This window comes from Ursus arctos, unplaced genomic scaffold, assembly GCF_023065955.2.
Source record: "Ursus arctos isolate Adak ecotype North America unplaced genomic scaffold, UrsArc2.0 scaffold_2, whole genome shotgun sequence".
Classification (NCBI taxonomy): Eukaryota; Metazoa; Chordata; class Mammalia; order Carnivora; family Ursidae; genus Ursus; species Ursus arctos.
In genome coordinates, this window is record NW_026622874.1 from 67,921,062 (window position 1) to 67,939,431 (window position 18,370).

Genomic DNA, 18,370 nt, shown 5'->3' on the forward strand with positions numbered 1-18,370 from the left:
GCAGCCCGTGTGCTGGCTTTAGATTGGGCTCCATGGAGGAGGACCCAAGCCTAGAGCCACCCAACACAGGTCCTCTGAGGCCAACAGAGTGCACTGGGGGGAGGGGGGCAGTCAGTAAGAGAACAGCTCTCTCTCCACCCCTAATAAACCATCTACAGACCCAATTCCTGCATTTCTCATTTTTATTTGACAGAAAAAGTTGCTCTTGCTGTACAGATTTTAAAAAACCAAAATGCCTTTAAGAAACGTGAAGAAAAGTTGGGGGAGGGGCCACCACCTCACAGGGGCGGGGAGCAGTAGGGGCCAACTAATTTCCACTCCTGCCCCTTCCTTCCAGGAACACCTCACACACAGGTTCGCAAGTTCCAAACCACCGACCCCCCAGGAACTTACAGGTAAAAGGGGGCATCACTGCCTCCCAGGCCCTAACTCAAGACCAGGGTGTCCCCAACTGTATCCTCCCCTCCCGCAACTCCCATTCTCATTCCCACCCACCCCAAACCCCCCAAAACATGAACCAGGAAAAACTCACGGAGATTAACATTTCACAGGAACAAAGAAAAAAGTGGGGGAGGGAAAAAAGAGAGCCCTCCCCCAAAATGCTGCCAGGGTTCAAAGGGGGGCAGACAAGGACCCCTCCCCATGGCTCTGCTGGGGAAAGGGGACACTCCCTGTAGCTCCAGAACTTGGGGTATGGTGGAATTCCCCCCAGAAAAATTCAAGGAGACCTGCAACAGAAAAAGGGACAGTCAGTGCAGAGATCAGCCAGCGCTGGGGCACGCAGAAGGGAACCTGGCACTTGAGTGCCGTAAGGACGCACCTGGAGGAGCGGTGCCGCACGGGGCGGGGGCTAGGTGTCTCCCTCCTGCGCTTGTGGCCCGGGGAGCGGCTGTCCCCACGCTGGCCTCTGCGGGAACCCCGCTCGCTGCTGCTGCAACAACACAGGGCAGACATCAGACCACACACAACACAACACCAACCTCTGGCACCTTCGGGCCTCAAAACCGTTCAGAGTGATGGTGGGCAGGCTGGGCTGGTTACCGACAGGAGGCCCTACCTCTGCTGGTCCCGTGGTGAGGGCTGGGGTGAGGGGCGGCGGCGCTCCGCAGGCGAGTAGCTGAGAGACCGAGAGTCTCGAAGGGAGTCTATTGGCTTCCGGGGGCTACGGGACCTGGGGAGCAGAGTAAGTCCCCATAGCACCACGGTTTTCCCACCAGCCGGCACTCAGGACCACCCCCCAGGTCCTGACCACCAAACCTCATACCACACAGGGCCAGCCTCAGACCCACCTTTGTCTGCTCACTCACCCATCCGCCCGCACACCATCCACCGAGTGCCCCAACGGGCAGGGCATGGGGTGCAGCGGGGGATGCAAAGATAAAGACAGTCCCTGCCCTTGGAGGGGCTCAGTCTGGTGGTGAAGGCAGGCCACGGAAGGCCCACTTGGCCCCGTGTATGGGAAGCAGCCCCACAAGGACCGATGTACACGGGTCTGGGGACCCGGGGGGAGGGGACATGGGGCAGGGAAGGGGCAGGGTAGTCTTCTCGAAGGTGCTGTTTGAGCGGAGTCTTGCAGAACGAGGAGTTCACCAGGCGGACAAGGGAATTCCAGGCAGAAGGAACAGCATGTCCAAAGGCATGGGGTTCTCCTTAGACTGCAAGGCGCTGGGTGTGGCTGGAGCACAGGGCATGTGTGGGGGCGGGCAGGAGAGGAGAACACAGGGCAGGCAAGGCCAGTTGGTGAAGAGCCTCACACGCCATTCCCGCAGAGGTGGGGCTTTATCCTGCAGGCCACAGGGCGTCCCGGAAGGATTTGTGGAGTGGAGGGAAGTAACCAGATGTGCGTTTTAGAAAGATCCCTCTGGCTACGTGTGGAAGAGAATGGCGTGGAGACAGGGAAGACAGGGAGGAGGCTGTGGACAGAGTCGGGAGAAGATGACGGTGGCCAGACCAGAGCCCTGGCAGTAGCAATGGGGAGATTTAAAAGCTAGAATCCCTGGGACCTAGGAGCAGGGAACAGGCTGCATGTCAGGGGCAGGGAGAGGAAGGAACCTAGGACTCCACAATTCTGACTGGAGCACCCACTTGGATGGAGAAGCCCTTTGCCACCACAGGGCACAACGAAGGTGGTAGGGAGAGGAGAGCCCAACTCCTCCCACATAACCAGAGACCACAGTCCACCTGAGACTCCCAGCAGGGATCTCACACCCAGGGTCTCACCCCACCCCTTCCACCTCAAGCAAGGCAGCACTCACCTCCGCTCGCCAGGGGGCGGCTTCTTGGGGCTTGCAGGTTTGGGCAAGGCCTGAGGGCCAGGCTTAGCAGGGGAGGGGGAGGAAGAAGTAGAAGAGGAGGAGGAGGAGGAAGAGGAGGAGGAGGAGGAGGAGGAAGAGGAGGAGGAAGAAGAGGAGGAGGAGGAAGAGGAGGAGGAGGAGCTGGAACTGGAGCTACTAGAGCGCCTCTTCCTCTTGGCTGGGGTCGGCTCCTGAGGACGTCCCTCTCGAACAGCCTCCTTTGGGGCTGGGGCGGGGCTGGGTACCCTGTGGGAGAAGCAGAGTGTCACAAGGAGACAAGCTGCCCCAGCCCCAACCCTACCTTCCTTGGCCTGTAGGAACGGCAGTGGGGGAGGGGTGCCGCAGAAAGGCCCTGCGCGCTTTCCAAGCTGAGAGCCAGTGAGTGCATTCTCTGGAGAGCAGTGGCCCCGAGCTGACCCAACCTCTGCTAACACAAGCAACAGGCTGGGGCCCGCAGCACAAGGAATCAAGGCTAAACCTCAAGAATGTCCCTGATGGAGAAATAAGGTCCCTGGGCTCAGGTGTGGAAGGCGAGCTGGGTGGTCTCCTTCCATGGAGAGCCACAGTTTGGGGAGGCCCCTGTGTGCGCGGGTTGGCTGGGGGAGGGGCCGTCCTGCCTGGAGGCAGGGAGAGGGATGGGATGACCTCTGAAGATCCTTCCAGCCCAGGGAGTTCCTCTTGAGGTCTAACTGCCATCCCTCCTGCTGTAAAATTAAGTCCATTTCCTCTAGTTCTGTCCTCTGTAGAGACGGAAAACTCATCATTATCCTCTAGAGAATGAACCTTTGGAGACTTTTATCTGACCCATTCCTCCCCCCATTGCCCCCACCCCAGCATTCTCTTCTACCCCCAGCTTAAGGGTCAAGGTCCCCATACCTTCTTCAAAGAGCAGAGAACCTCTGGAAAGGGCTTCTCCCTCCCCACCACCACCCATCCCCAGAACCTGCCCCGTAGAAACAGTTCTAAAAGTCAAGCCCCTCACCTCTTCAGTGCTACCTCAGGCTGAGCAGGAAGGCTAGAGCCCTCTGAGTCGCTAGAACTGGAACCAGAAGAGGAGGAGGAGGAAGAGGACGAGGACGAGGACGACGAAGAGGAGGAGCTGGAGGAGGAGGAGGAGGAGGAACTCCGCCGCTCCTTTGCTGGCTGCAGGGCGGCCAATGCAGAAGGCTGCTGGGCCCCCGTGGAGGCAGGTGGTTCCCCACCCTCAGGATGGGACATTCCAGGGACAGGGCCAGAGAGCATGCCATTGTGGTCACCAGCAGAGGACGTGGTCTTGGCCACTGTCCCAGAGGAAAGGGACTGAGACCCTGCTACAGGGGTGGTCTGGGCAAGCAAAGCTCGGGACTGGTCAGAAAAAGCAGATGGCACAGGGGACCTAGGTCTATCCTGAGCTGGAGGGAGAACACACTGTGAGGGAGCCTGGACCATTCTAGAGGCAGGAGAGGGAGCCCGCTCAGAGGTCATTCTAGACTGGCTCAGGGCAGATGGTGGGGTTCTGGAACCTGGGCCTCCTGGTGGGGTTCTGGATCTGGCTCTGTCAAGAAGCGGTGGTGAGGTTCTGCCACTAACACGCTCATAGGCAGAGAGGGGCACCCTGGGGCTGGTAAGGTTTGCACCAGACAAGGCTGGAGCCATTCTAGCACTAGTGAGGCTTGCAGGTGCCAAGGCAGGAGGGGTTCTTGAGCTGGCAATATTCACAGGAGCTGTGGCATGTGCAGATCTAGGACCCACCAGGTTTGCAGGGGCTGCAGCCTGGGGTGTTCTGGAGCTGGAGGGATAGTTTGCAGCAGTTGGGGGTGTGCCAGAGCCAGTGAGACTCAAAGCTGCCAAAGCAGCTGGGGTTCTGGCTCCTGCTAGGTTCACAGCTGGGGCTGCAGGGGTGCGAGGGTCAGCAAGGTTCACAGCAGAAGGTGCCACTGCTGTTCTGGGGCTGGCCAAGTTCATGGCTGCTGCTGCAGCTGGTGTTCTCGAGTCAGCCAAGTTCACTGCTGTTGGTATGGCAGGTGTCCTGGCGCTGGCCAGGTTCATGGCTGCTGCAGAGGCTGCAGGAATCCTACTGGCCAGGCTAGCAGCTGGGGCCGTTCTGAGACTCATGAGAGGCACTGGAGCTGGAACCTGGGACATTCTTGCAGCAAGGCCAGCAGCAGACATGGATGGAGGCGGCCGAGCAGTGCCAAGACTGATGGCTGTCAGGGCAAGTGCAATTCTAGACTGTGCGTGATTTTCTGGCACAGATGTTCTTGGGTGATCTGGAATTCGGGGACCTGGACCATCCATCATGGAGCCACCAGCTTGCTGCAGGACAGACATCGGTGTTCTAGAGCTGCCAAGGGGTTCAAGCATTCCAGGTGATCGACAGCGGTCCAGAGGTGTTGGTGACATACTAGGACGACTGAAGCAACTCATTCTGGAGCTATTGAGCGCTACTGGAGGTGTCCGAGAACCAGAATGATTCCTTGTTGCCGGAGGACTAGCAGAACGTGAACGATCAGAACTACTTCCAGATGCAGAACGCCTTCGGATGGCAGGAGGAGATCTTGTTAAGGACCGTTTGCCCCGAGTTGTTCGCGGAGTACGGGATCTAGAACGGCGGCGGATAGCAAGTGGAGAGCGACTTCGAGAACGTTTGCGTGGCAACAGTGGGGTCCGAGACCTAGAGCGGCGCCGAATAGCTGGAGGTGTTCGGGACCGAGATCGGCGGCGTGTCACTGGAGAAGTTCGAGAGCGGGACCTCCTTCGATTTACCGGAGACGTGCGAGATCTAGATCTCCTGCGAGTGACTGGGGACGTTCTGGATCTCGACCTTCTGCGAGTGATAGGGGAAGTTCTGCTTCGAGATCGCCTTCTGGTTACTGGTGGAGTCCTAGATCTAGACCTTCTTCGGGTCACGGGCGGAGTTCTAGAACGGGAGCGCCGACGTGTCGGTGTTCTGGACCTTGATCGACGGCGGGTTACTGGTGGTGTTCTAGACCTGGATCGCCTTCGACTCACTGGGGATGCCCTGGATCGAGATCTTCGTCGAGTCACTGATGTCCTGGACCTTGATCGTCTCCGACTGACTGGTGAGGTTCGAGACCTGGACCTACGGCGGCTGACCAGAGGTGTTCTGGACCGGGATCGCCGATGAGTAGCTGGAGAGGCCCGAGACCTTGAACGTTTCCAAGGAGCTGGTGAGGTGCGTGAGCGGGACCGCTTCCGACTCGTCGGGGGTGTCCGAGAACGGCCTCTTCGGCGTCGGGAAGAAGTTCGGGAACTCTCCTGCCGGGCAGGAGACCTTGAGTGGTAACCAGAGCCTCCCCTCCGCCGACGAGTGACCCGAGACCTTGACCGGCTCCGCTGTCTTCTCCGAGAGGTTGACTGAGAAGATCCAGACCTATCTCGACGTCGAGTTGTTCTGGTTTTCTCCCTCCTTGAGCGCGAACGGGACCTCTGGAGCCCACGAGGCTTTGGTGAAGGAGAACGGCCTCTCCTTGAAGTTGTTTTAGCACGTGGGGATGAAGCTGAGCGCCGGCGGCGTGAGGATCTTGACTTTTCAGCTGGCTCCGGGGAAGACACTGAAGGACTTCTTCGGCGTCTTGGAGGAGTTCTAGAACGGGTCTCCGGTGAGGATGATGCAGAGCGGCTTCTACGAGAGAGTCTGGCCTTCCTAGTCAGCTCAGGAGATGATCGAGAGCTGCGACGGCGAGGTGGAGTACGGGACTTGGTCTTAGGCTCTGGTGACGACCTAGAGCTTCTTCTAGCAGTTCTGGATTTGGGTGGGTGTTCTGGAGACGACTCTGAACTGCTGCTTCCTTCAGGAGAAGGACCTCTGCCTTTACTTGATGAACCTGACCTGCTTCGTCTGGGAAGAGCCCGAAGGGCAGGGGCCTTGGGTTCAGGGGAGGAATCAGAACCACTCTGTGCCCTGGGTGCTGCTCTTGGTTTATCTTTAACTTCAGGAGATGAGCCAGATCTACTGCGCCGAGGAGAAGGTCGGGATTTGCTCTCAATCTCTGGAGATGATCCAGAGCGACTCCTTTCTCTAAGCGGTACTCGTGTCTTAGCTTTAGAATCTGGAGAAGAGTCTGATTCACTTCTTTCTTGAGGGGATCCACTTGGCTTCCCGTCAAGTTCTTGAGAAGATCCAGATCGACTCCTCTGACCAAGAGGAGTCCTAGCCACAGTCTTCTGTTCAACTGAGGATTCTGACCCACTTCTTTCTCTCTGGGGGGTAAGACACTTGTTGTTGAGCTCTGGGGAGGATGGTGAACGACTTCTTGGCCTAGGAGTCTGAGGCAAAGCTTTTGGTTCTGGAGAAGAATCACATTCGCTTCTCCCCCTGGACGGTGTTCTAGGTATATCTTTCATTCCAGGAGAGGACCCAGATAGGCTGTGTCTTGAAGGAGTCCCAGACCCATCTCTAAGGCCTGGAGAAGACCCAGACCTGCTCCTCCTCGAAGGGGTTCTGGGTAAGCCATCTTTCAGTTCAGGAGATGCAGAGCTACTTCTTTCCCTTGATGGTGTTCTGGGTACTGCATCAAGTACTGGTGAAGAAACACTCTGATTTGAAGACATTCCAGCTTTTTCCACTGCATCTGGGGATAACTCAGAACTGCTGCGCCTAGAGGACCTTGTTGATTGTTCTTTCAGGTCTACAAATGGATCTGTCTCCAGCTGATTAGGAAAAGATCCATTCAAATCTTCTTTAACTTCAGGAGAAAATCCAGTATTCATTTCTGCAACAGGGCCTGAGTTTCTGAATTCTAAAGGTGACCCAAAACTATTCTCCCTCGGGGGAGAATTAGACAGTTCCTTATGTTCTGGAGAAAAATGTGGCCCACTCCAAGCTGAACCTACTGCAGGGACTTCTACTTCCAAAGAAGTCTGCGACTGGCTTTGGTCAAGAGTCAAAGACACAGTGGGTCTTTCTTCTATTTCAGGAGATGATTCAAAGTTACTTCCAGCCACTTCTTTAAGTTCCGGAGACAAATGGGAGAGAACCTGGTTTGAGGATTCCTCAGATTTCTCTACCACCTCCATTAACTCCTCTTCTTGGCTTGGCTTAGCTAACGCACTTTGGTCTTTTGTGTCTGGAGATGATCCAACACCACCACCTCTTTCCCTTGACGGGGTTTTAGGCATCTCTCTGAGTACTGGTGAGGAATCAGGCTTATCCTGCACTGGAAGAGGACTCGATCTGTCCCTTGGTCTAGGAGATGATGCAGTAATATCCTCCTGAAGGAGTAAGACTGTCTTCTCTTTCGATTCAGAAGGCTCCAATCTACTATGCCCCAGAAGAGACTTAGAGTCCACTGCAATATATGGGGAAGAGTCAGACTGAGACTTGCTCTGCTCAGGAGACATTCCAGATTTTAGCTTAGGACTTGATAATTCGCTTCTTTCTTGTCTTGCTGGAGATTTGGGTGCCAGCTCAGTGATTGGAGAGGAGGACCTGGACCGGCCACCCTTAAGAGGTGTCTGAGATTTGCTCTGCAGAGATGGAGACTCAGAGTGACTCTGTTTCATTTCTGGACTTGAAGTATCAGACCTAGGGTCTGGTGAAGTTTGAGATTGTCCTTTCTGTTGCAAAGAGGAGGCGGCAAAATACAGCTCTCCTGGTGGTGTGCTAGACTTTACTCCTGGACAGAGAGAGAAGGATCCAGAACTTTGTGCTGATGAGTCTTTAGACTTCTCTTGGGAACATGGTGACTTTGATCCACAAAGACTGTACCCCGATGGAGTTTGGGGCTTTACTTTAGGGCATGGCGAAGTAGACCTCGAGTGACTTTGTCTTGGTGGTGTTCCAGGTTTCACTTTGGTATCTGGTGAGGACGACCTAGAACGGCTGTGTCTTTGCAACAATCTAGATTCCACCTTGGAGCAAGGAGACTCTGATCTGCTTTGCCTTGGAGGTGTTTTAGATGTCACCCTGCTAGGACTTGGAGAAGAGGAGCCGGAATGGCTTTGGATTGGTGACGTTACTGCCTTCACTTTGGGTTGTGGAGATGACGACCCAGATCGGCTCCGTCTCGGAGGTGTGCTAGATTTCACTCTAGGAGGAGAGGACCCAGAGCAACTATGTCTTGAAGGAGTTGTAGATTTCACCTCAGGGTCAGGTGATGATTCTGAACGGCTCTGTATCTGTGTTGTTGCAGATTGTTCATTTGCCTGGGGACTTGTTACAGACCCTTGCCTTGGTGGCGTTCCAGACTTGACTTTAGGTTGAGGAGATGAACTGGAACAACTCTGTCTTGATGGTGTTTTAGATTTCTGATTAGAAGGAGAAGAACCAGATCGACTTCGTCTTGGTGGTGTTCTCGATTTAGCTTTTGGTTGGGACGATCCAGAGCGACTGCGCCTTGGTGGTGTCCGAGACTTCTGTTTAGGACATGGAGATGACCCTGAAAGGCTTCGCCTCAAAGACAATCGAGATTTTGCTTTGGACCGTGGTGAAGAGAGAGACCTGCTCCGCCTTGAAGAAATGCGAGATTTTTTCATTTCTGGGCTTGAGTTGGACCTGCTCCTTCTCTGTGACGTTCTGGATTTGTTCTTCCGCTCTGATGACGAACCAGACCTGCCTCTTCTTTGTGGTGTTCTTGAGTGAGATCTTCCCCGTCTAACTACACTTCTACTACGAGATCTTCGTCTTGCAGGTGTCCTAGACCGAGATCGTCCTCGTCTTGCAGGTGTCCTAGACCGAGATCGTCCTCGTCTTGCGGGTGTCCTAGACCGAGATCTCCCTCTTCTGGCTGGGGTTCGAGAGCGTGACCGACCACGTCTGGCTGGGGTTCTAGAGCGTGACCTGCCACTTCTCCTGGCTGGTGACCTGCTACGAGACCTCCGTCGTACTGGTGATCGGGTCCTAGATCTGCGCCTAGCAGGTGTTCTAGAGCGAGACCTGCCCCGCCGGGCTGGTGTTCTAGAGCGAGACCTACGTCTGGCAGGTGTTCTGGATCGTGATCTCCGCCTGGCGGGTGTTCTAGAGCGAGACCTGGCCCGACGGGCCGGCGTTCTAGAACGAGATCTGCCCCTAGTGGCTGGGGATCTAGAGTGTGACCTGCCTCGCCTTGCTGATCTAGACCTGCCTCTTCTCTGGGTATTTCTGCTTCTAGACCAGCCTGGTCGCTGAGGAGACCTAGAGCGGCCACGTCGCTGGGGGCTTCTGGATCGTCCCCACCTCTGTGCAGACCGGGACCTACGCCACTGAGGGGACCGGGACCGTGAATGACCTCTCTTGGTAGGGGTTCGAGACCGAGATCGTCCCCTCTTAGTAGTGGTAGGGCTACGGGACCTCCCCACTCTTCGAGAAGGGGAATGAGAATGTGACTTATCCCGCTTTGCCCGGCCATGTGAGCGACTCTTGGATGCGGGAGAAGAAGAAATCTCTCGGCGGGACCCAGGAGCTGGTGCAGGTTTAGGACTTTCGGGGGAAGAGCTGGCATGTCGAGAAACTTTGGTAGGTTGAGGGGATGGTGGGCAGCTCTCTGAAGAAGACTGGGGCGGTTTCTCAGGAGACTTAGGTAGTGAACAGCCCCGGGGTGGGGAAACCTCAGATGGGGGGTTCACTGGCTCCTGACTTAAGGTGGTTGTTGCAAGGGATTGTGGGGAGCCGCCATGTTGCTCAGCAAGGAGCGGAGTGGGAGCAGGTGGTTCTGGGCCTGTGCTGCTCCTTTCCGGAGAGGGGCTAGGTCGAACTGCAGATTTCTAAGAGTGGGGAAAAAAAGTATGGATAGGAACATGAGCACGAAAACTTCCTATCACCTGTAAGAGCCCAACACCCTTCCCAATGAAATTTTTCTCTACACACCCCATTACACCAACTGGTCCCTTTCCTGACCACACGCCGTTATTAACAAAAGATCATATAAAAAGACAATAGGGAAAACACGAAAATGTGGACAAGCTGTCACTTTAAAAGCCTTATCTAGGAAAAAACACAATGCAAACAACTAATGCATGACATTTGGTAACAACCACAACAAAATGCCATGGCAATGTTAAAAAAAAGACACTTTTTTAAAATGGAGAAACAAAGCAGGTTTCCCAAAGTGGGAGGCATCTGACTTCATCCTTCAAAAAGAATACAGAAATAAAAGAACAAAAGCAAAGGTTTGACATGATTTATGTAAACAAGACTACGGTGAACTACAAAAAAGGAAACCAAGTTATAAAAGCTTTAAATATGAAAAATTTTTGTGGTGACCAACTTGTAGTTTAGAGAAAGTAACTCTGGATGACATGGAAAATGGACAAAAGAGCTAAGAATTTAGCAAAGAGCAATTTATGTAATAGCTGAAGCAAGAAAACATCATGAATAGAGCTCAATCAGAATAACCGTAAGATGACAAGTACTGAAAAGACAAATACAGTAGTGTTTTCAAATTGCAGGCAGCACCCCAAGTGGGTTGAAAACTCCTAGTTAGCTACAACCAACATTTAACAAAATAAAAAAACTAGAGCTATCACAAGTAGTGAGACTAGATACAATTTTTAAAAAACCTTTTGCCCAAGTTGTACATAAAATTATAAAACGATATTAACGTAAAACCTATTAATAACCAGGCCACTTTGAAAGAAATAATTCTAAAAAACTTGCAGATGCAAAACAGATCTTGATAAATGAGAAGTGCATAAAAAAGAACTAATTCAGGTCCTTCAAAAACTTCACTTCCCTTCTTCACTTCAAAAACCCATCCTAACCCTGCAACCCAATAAACATCCATTAACTCAGTGACATACCTCCTTGTCTTTATCTTTGTCTTCATGAGGACTGCTAGGCTGCTTTGTAGAGGGCTCTGGGCTGCTAGGCTGCCCTGTGTTGGTGGTACCTGGTTCCTTAGAAGGTGCATCTCCCTCCCCTCGACGCCCTGAAACAGGGGAAGGACTTCGCCCAGTCAAGGCAGTTGTATGGGTTTTTGCTGCTGCACTTCGAGACCTGAGGAAGGTAATTGAGGGCAGGGAAGAGGAAGGAAATCAGCTCAGGGGAGAACAGAGAACCCCCTCCCCAGCTCCCATCCACCTTTCCTGACTATACAAACCCTCTTCCAAAAAGCCTTCTCTTACACACACGACTCAAACCACTCATAGAAATTCAAGTCCAATTCACTTTGGTCCTTTTCTTCCCAACACAGTCCCCAAAAACGTTCTCCCTCTACCCCTTTATTCACCTCCCCCAACCTCCCCAAACCCTCCACCCTGCCCATTCCCTACCCACTTCATTCACAACTCACCTCTGAGCCCACCTCCTTCAGGAAGCCTTCCCCGATTAAGGAAGCCAGGGTAAGGATTCCTTCCTCCCCCAGACACCACGAACAAACCACCACCCCCCCTATTCTGGCAGTCCATATACATCAGAACAAAACAAAAAATAACAAAATAAACACAAAAACAAAAAAAAAAAGAGAAGGGGAAATGTATATGTCTGTCCATCCTGTTGCTTTAGCCTGTCAGCTCCTAGAGGGCAGGGACCGTGTCTTCCGAATGGTCTGTGCAGCGCCTAGCACACCGTGGGCGCTCAATAAATATTAAATTGATTAACCCACAAGTCCCTCTCCCTCCCTTCCTCTTGGACCACCCCTTACCGACTGCGGGAAGTATCAGAAGAGGAAGCAGAGTCAGCAGATGTTGAACGGTGGGCCCGGCGGCTCTTGGGGGCTGGTGTTGTACTTCGAGACCTGAAGGAAGGCCGCCGCAACTCAGGGTGCTATCATACTTGTACTGGACTCTCCTCATCCATCTCTCAACCCTCCATCATCAGTCAAGGACATAACTAATTCTCCCCTATTCCCCACCAGGTAGCCTTCACCTACTTGCTAAGCAAATTACCCTCCAATTAAATTCACTCACCGCTTCCGCTTCTTGTCCTTAGATTTACGTTTGCTCTTTGGAGTGGGAGACCTGACAAATGAAAGTGAGATTATTAAAAATAATCATCATTTTAGAATAAAATCAAAAGTGAAATGGAAAGAAACAGGAAATTATTAACAATGCAACATAGAAGAATTGAGCTATATTCCAAGAAACACCCTAGAGAACAGGCAAGGCCAACCTGGCTCACCGTTCCATGTGCCACTATGCCCCTTATACCCCAAAAAGGTCTTACCTATGCTTCCGTTTTTTGGATTCAGACTCTGACCTGTTAAGAGGGAGAGGAAGGGAGGGGAAAAAAAACATGAACCAATACCTATGCCTGGACTCATCAAGCCTCTCCAATCACTCCACGTACTCCCACCTCATACCTGTGCTTCTTCTTCTTAGAGCTCTTCTTCCTCTCTCGTCGAGGAGAGCTGCTCTCTGACCTGCTAAAGATGGATTCAAAAACAAAGTCATTCTGCTCGGCTCCTTCCCTGACCTTCCCACTTACAATTCACCCCCAAAAGAGGCTTCTTAAAAAAAAAAAAAAAAAAAAACAACACAGCACCAATGTCTCAGACTGACTTACTCTCCAAGAGGCCTACGTACCTCTAGCATAAAGCAACAAGTCTCAAAATGAAAAAGAAAATCCAATTTAAGACGTTGCTGGTTAGTTCTTAGTCGGCAAAACTGCAGAATCAACCCTTCCCCACTGAAGAAACATACATATTCATTCTCTGACTGAAATCTGAATGGTAACTCCCTCTTCCCTGACTTATCTGACAACTTTCACCTGCTTCCAAGAACTACTTCCAGAAAGAGAACGGAAACGACATGATTGGTTCACTGGCTATTACAGTAACTTTCCAACTAACTTACCGTCCTCTATCTTTCTTCTTTTTTTTCTTCTTTTGCTTTGGGGTTGGTGAGCGAGAACTGCTGGACTCCCGGACAAGGCTTGGAGAAAGATGGTAAGCGGCAGGGTGAGTGTTAAGACAAATCTTAGACATTTCAACTTCAAAACAACAAAATCTAAACAGTCTGATAAGAAACTGTTCAATAAACCCCACAAAGAACAGAAAAAAAAAAAACCAAAAAACCCACAAATACAAACAAAGAGTACTTAAAATCGAGAAAAGCAGCTGACATGTGTTTCTTGGCCTTGAGTACCTGTAAGGTTTGGGAGGCTCTGGAGCTGGTTGTTTAGCTTCTCGAGCACGACGCTGAGGATCAAAAGAGCTGCCATCCACATAGGAATCACTGATGCCAAAGGCAGCGCGGAGTCGCTCGTTTTTCTTCTCATTCAGTTCTGCCAACTGGTGAGTCTCAGTTACCCTAAGAGGGAAAAAAAGGCAAAGGTCAGAAGGAGTTGGCAAAGAACACAGTCATATTCACACAACTGTAGGCAGCCAAATGGGACTGGGACAAGAAGATGAGAGCAGGGAGAAAGTACAAGGTACAACGAGAGGATAACAGAAGCAGCTATTTAGCGTCCAGAGGAAACAGTGAAAACACTCACGCTGGCCTCTGTCCTGGGGTCTCTTCCTTGCCCCCAGGGTTCACATCCTTCTCCAGCAACATGAGTCGAAAGGTAGCCACTTTTTCCTGAATTTGCTGTTCCTCGTACCTAAAGAACAAATCCCTTCAGGTTAAAGCTTGACAAGGCACTTTCCCCAGTCCCAGGTTTACAGTTTCCTCATTCCCAGGAGGATCCCTTCCCTTTCCATGCACACATAAAACTTTTCACTCACTGTCACCCAAAGGGCCTTTCTCTTAAATCTTTCTGATCTTTGGCTGTTATCTTTCTTCTCTCCACTTACTTTAGCCTCTAGAACAGTGGATTTTAAACATGCTACACTCCAGGGGCCAAAAGAGGAAAGTTAAGCAGAGTTCCAGGTGCTCCCCCCAACTTCAACAACAGGTATTTCCTGAGATTCCAAAGGTACATTGTATAAAAAGCGTGCCACTGCTGAAGTTTGAAAACCACTGCTCTACAAGGTCTTCTGCCTGATTGTGCCCCTTTTTCCAAAATTTCACTTCCCTACCCAACCCATGATCCCCTTTTATCCAGATATTATTCCAATTCCTGTTTTCCTGCCTTCCATACTTTCCAAGGTCTCAATCCTTAAATCCATTTACCTTCCATTTCTCTACCAATGACATCACCTGTCAGCTTATACCTTAGCTCTTGTCTTCTCTGGTACCTGCTTTCCCACCTCTCCCCTTAAAGCACATTTTTCTCTATGGCTCCCCTCTTTCCCCATGTGCCTTCACCTAAATAATAAAGACTCCCTGAGGCTTCCTCTTCTCGCAGACAGTTTCCTCACCTCTCACCTTGAGCTGTCCCCTTAACTCCTTTCCATTTGCTAGCTCCTTTATCTCCTCCCGTCCTACAACTCCTCTCCAGGCCTCTTCAACCAGTCCTAAGAGCCCTATACCCCACCTAATTCCCCCAGCTCTGCACTCACTCAGTGCTTGGCTCTCCCCCAGCCCTCCCCTCACCCCTGCTCTTCCATCATCTCCTCCAGCTCGAGGCATCGCAGCTCCACGCGCCGCTTGCGCTCGTGGTCCAGGATGTCAGGATTAGGCCGCTTCACCAGGGCAGCCTCCAGGCGCCGCAGTTCCTCCTCTCCCTTGTAGTCAGGCCGCTCACCCCGGCGGCCCCGCACCAGGGACAGGTTGCGCTGGACGTAGCCGTTGGTGCCGCTGCCCCGGGGCGTCGGCAGCCCGATCCCGTTGTACATGGCCCCGTGCCCGGGGGGGCACCACCGCTCCTGAGGGGGAGCGGGGAAACACGGGTCAGGCCCCTGACCCCAAACTAACCACTCACCACCACCCAAATCCTTGTTCTCCTTCATCCCTGTTTCAACATGAATCTCCACACTAAACCACCTTTAGCCGCGTAATCCTCCTAGTCTGCTAACAAAAAAAACCCCTTTCTTACCCTTCCCATTATTTTATTAGAATCACTGCCCAGCTCTTACAGCCTTTTCCCCAAACTGCAAGAGCTATTTCCATTTTTGTTTGCACCTAGACGTTCTTCTTTTCCACCCTAAGAAAACGAGAATCCATTTCTCTCAAATTTCTCCACACTGCCTCTTTATTCTCCTTTAGCCCCAATAAGCACAAGTGATGTCTCCACCAACTAATCTAATCCCTAACATCTGGTAACTGAGGCCTCCAAATACGGCACAACAACCACCACAGATCTGTGGCAACTAAGTCCCACAATCCAAGTTCAAAGATCCTTCTAAGACCTGACCTGAGAATTTCAGACTACCCTGTTATGAAAACAAAACAGACTAATCAATCCCCTACGTATTTGAACAGGTGGACTGATTTGTTCCTGACATAGGCCAAGTCACACTCAAGAATAAAGGCCACTATGCATATCAGAAACATATGAACCTTGTATACATAATCCTCTTGTACTTTACCTCCCAGAGGTAAGAGACCATTTCCTTGATTCCAAATACTTCAAAGCCTCCTATCAACTACCCCACCTGGTATCTTACTCCTTTAATCTCCTTCCCAATAGGATTTCTTACATGATTTGCAGCTCACCCAAGTCTCATTAGCTCCTCGTAAACATCACCTGTTTTCAACTCAATGCTCTGAATACATCAAATCAGCCTCCTCTGCTCCAACTGTTCCCATACCCTCTACATTCCTTGCCCTAAACTTCTTCAGAAGTCCCCTCACTCTCTATACCCCCCCTTCACTAACATCAATCAGCTTTCCCTATCAATCCCCTGTATCTCACTTCCCAGAGTTTCTCTTCCAGCTCTGCCTTATCCCTCTCATCTTATCTCCATACCTTCTACCAAATTCTATCCTCTCAACCTGTTCCAACCCCAACATGGCTCTGAAGAGCCCTCAAGCCCCCATTCTTCTGGTTAGATTTCTTAGTTATACATACCCTATTCCTTTTCCCTATATATACACTTTATTTCTTCTCCCATCTCATTCTGTCCAAGACAGCTTCAAAAAGCCTAAATATGAGGGAAAACTACCCCAAGACAAAACCCAACGAACAGTGGAGAGATTGAGAGAGATAAAATTGGATAAAAAGAAACTCTTTAATTTAAAAATTCCAGAATAAAAAAAAGAGTACACAAATACCTCAAAGAACGTAAAACAACAAAATTTTAAGTATGGGGAGACAGTGAATGGAAGGAAAATTGCCCAATTCCAGAACTGCTTGTACCTCTATACCCAAATTCTAAAGGCTGGATCCTTGCCCAATCCCAGTAGCACTCAAGAGGACTAAAAACAATAAGAGAAAACCACACTAAGGTAAAGCAGTGACAAATAAGGCTACATCTAGGAAAAATAGAATGTACCCAAAAAATGGAAAATCTCTTTACAGCACAAGAAATCAGTTTCTCTACCTTCCAGACTTCACTTTTGTTTTCTCAAATACCAATCCTCCCCACTCTAAACTTAGGTCCTTCTTTGCCTCTCTAAACCCCACCTAATTTCTGCCTCCCTTACAGAATGCTTCTGACATACAATTAATTCTTCAGCTTAACCATTCACCCACACTTCCATACCACCTCACACAAAAATCCTCCCACTCCCTTAGGAGGGAAAACCGGTAGCTGCTAAGGAAAGGGTATTAAAACACAACGAATTGTAGAACTTTCAGGGAACAAGCCCCCCCCCCCATAACAGCCCACACCTTCGGAGGCAGTCCTAAAAACACTAAAAGGAAACACCAAAGGGGAACACCAACAAACAGAGAAATCACCAAAACCAGGTAAGTTTATAAAACAAGCATTCTTAACTGGGGTCCACAGGCTGTGAGTACACAAGTTATCCAAGCTAAAGTCAGAGAATAAAAACAAGCTGCAAAGCAAGACAACAGAATTTCTTTTGTTGGGAATTTTATCACGACGCCAAACTAACAAAAAAATATAAAGGAATCTGGAAATTCAATACTGAAATACTCAAGAAAAGAAACGCACCAAAAACGAGGTCGGTGTGCAGAAAAATGGACATAGGCGCACAGTAAGGGGGCATTTCGGTAGCTAAGCGGACACTGGGGAACCCCCAAATTTTAAATATTAGCTCAAGAAAAGATCTAAAGCCACACACTTAAAAGACAACGAGACGCTCTTTTTACATTTTTGGTCCAGACGACATCTTAGATAAGCCTGAGTGGAAACGAAGGCTCGGAAGAGTTGGGTGCCAAATAATGCCTGAATCGGCGCCCAGCGTTTTCTTCCCAAGGAAGGGCTCCTACGGCCTCCCCAGCTTTAACACAACTTTTGAGAAGACAGCGAAAAAGTGAAAAACTAAAAAAAATTTAAGAGAAAGAGAAGCGCATGATCTATCTTTATGTACCTCAGCTGAACACGTCTTTCAAAAAAAAAAAGGAAAAAGAAAAAAAAACAAGGTTTGCAGCTCTCCTCTCCCTACCGCTTCGAGACAAACAGTAAGGAGTCCGAAGGGCCCCAATATGCGGGGCACCTAGTCCCAGGCCTGCCTGCAGCGGCGGGGCCGCCAAGGCCTATTTTCGGCCTTGAGACATGGGGGAGGGGGCTGCGTGGCGCCCAAGAGTCTGGGAGGCTCCGCGCCGGACCGCAGGCCCCCGGGAGGGACGGGGAAGCCGGAGGCCGGAGAGGCTCGGAGGAAGAGATCCGGGGACAGGCCCCCGCCGCCTCCCCGCCGAGAAAATGTCGGAAGGGGCAGCCGCGGGAGGGCCTCCTCGGCCGCAAGCGTGGGGGAGGCGAGAAGCCGAGGCGCGCGCTCCCCCCTCCTCGTCGCGAGCGCGCACGAACCCGAGAGCAGTCGGCGGCGCGAGCCGTTGCCATGGGGGAGGGGGAGGGCAGTAAAAGCCCGCGCGCGACAGGAACCGAACGAAAGCGAGGGGGGGAGGGGAAGCAGGCAAGCGAGGGCGTCCGCGTGAGCTAGGGGCGGCGAACGCGCGTGCGCGCGGCAGCCTGGACCGTTCTCCGCGCGCTTTGGCCTCGCGCCGGGGGCCGCCGCCCCTCCCCCACCCGGCTCGCGCGCTCCCTCACCCTCTCACCCGCCGCCGCCGCCTCCGCCCGCCGCCTCTGAGGGGGAGAGGTGCTGCCGCTGCCGCTGCTTAAGCTCCCGAGTCCCTCGGGGCCTGGAGCTGCCGCCTCGCCTCGCCGGTCCGCCCGCCTCAGCCGACACCGACGCCTCCTCGCTTCCTCAGGGGCCGCAGCGGGCTCCGACTGCGCCACTCGCACCCCGCCTGGGCCGCGCTGCACGTCAGC

The 18,370-nt window shown here is 51.8% G+C and overlaps 1 protein-coding gene across 10 annotated transcripts; it reads right to left on the reverse strand.

Moving 5' to 3' along the window:
* Window positions 1-168: 168 nt before the first annotated feature.
* Window positions 169-18,263, reverse strand: SRRM2 (serine/arginine repetitive matrix 2). 10 transcript variants are annotated; one of them, XM_026485553.4, is made up of 15 exons: window positions 18,157-18,263; window positions 14,628-14,899; window positions 13,645-13,752; window positions 13,296-13,460; window positions 13,005-13,082; window positions 12,512-12,574; window positions 12,376-12,408; window positions 12,120-12,170; window positions 11,855-11,947; window positions 11,013-11,208; window positions 3,277-9,977; window positions 2,256-2,540; window positions 1,058-1,171; window positions 821-931; window positions 169-728 (listed from the first exon to the last, which is right to left on the reverse strand). In XM_026485553.4, the coding sequence occupies exons 2-15, from the start codon at window positions 14,867-14,869 to the stop codon at window positions 719-721; spliced, it is 8,250 nt and encodes a 2,749-aa protein (XP_026341338.2). In that variant the 5' UTR covers window positions 14,870-14,899; window positions 18,157-18,263; the 3' UTR covers window positions 169-718. The 10 variants fall into 10 exon arrangements, 9 of the variants coding, with proteins under 9 accessions (XP_026341338.2, XP_057170889.1, XP_044235129.1 ...); XM_057314906.1 differs by having other exon boundaries at window positions 18,149-18,232; XM_044379194.3 differs by lacking the exon at window positions 18,157-18,263 and adding an exon at window positions 17,909-18,066 and having other exon boundaries at window positions 12,512-12,571.
* Between the last annotated feature and the right edge of the window lie 107 nt (window positions 18,264-18,370).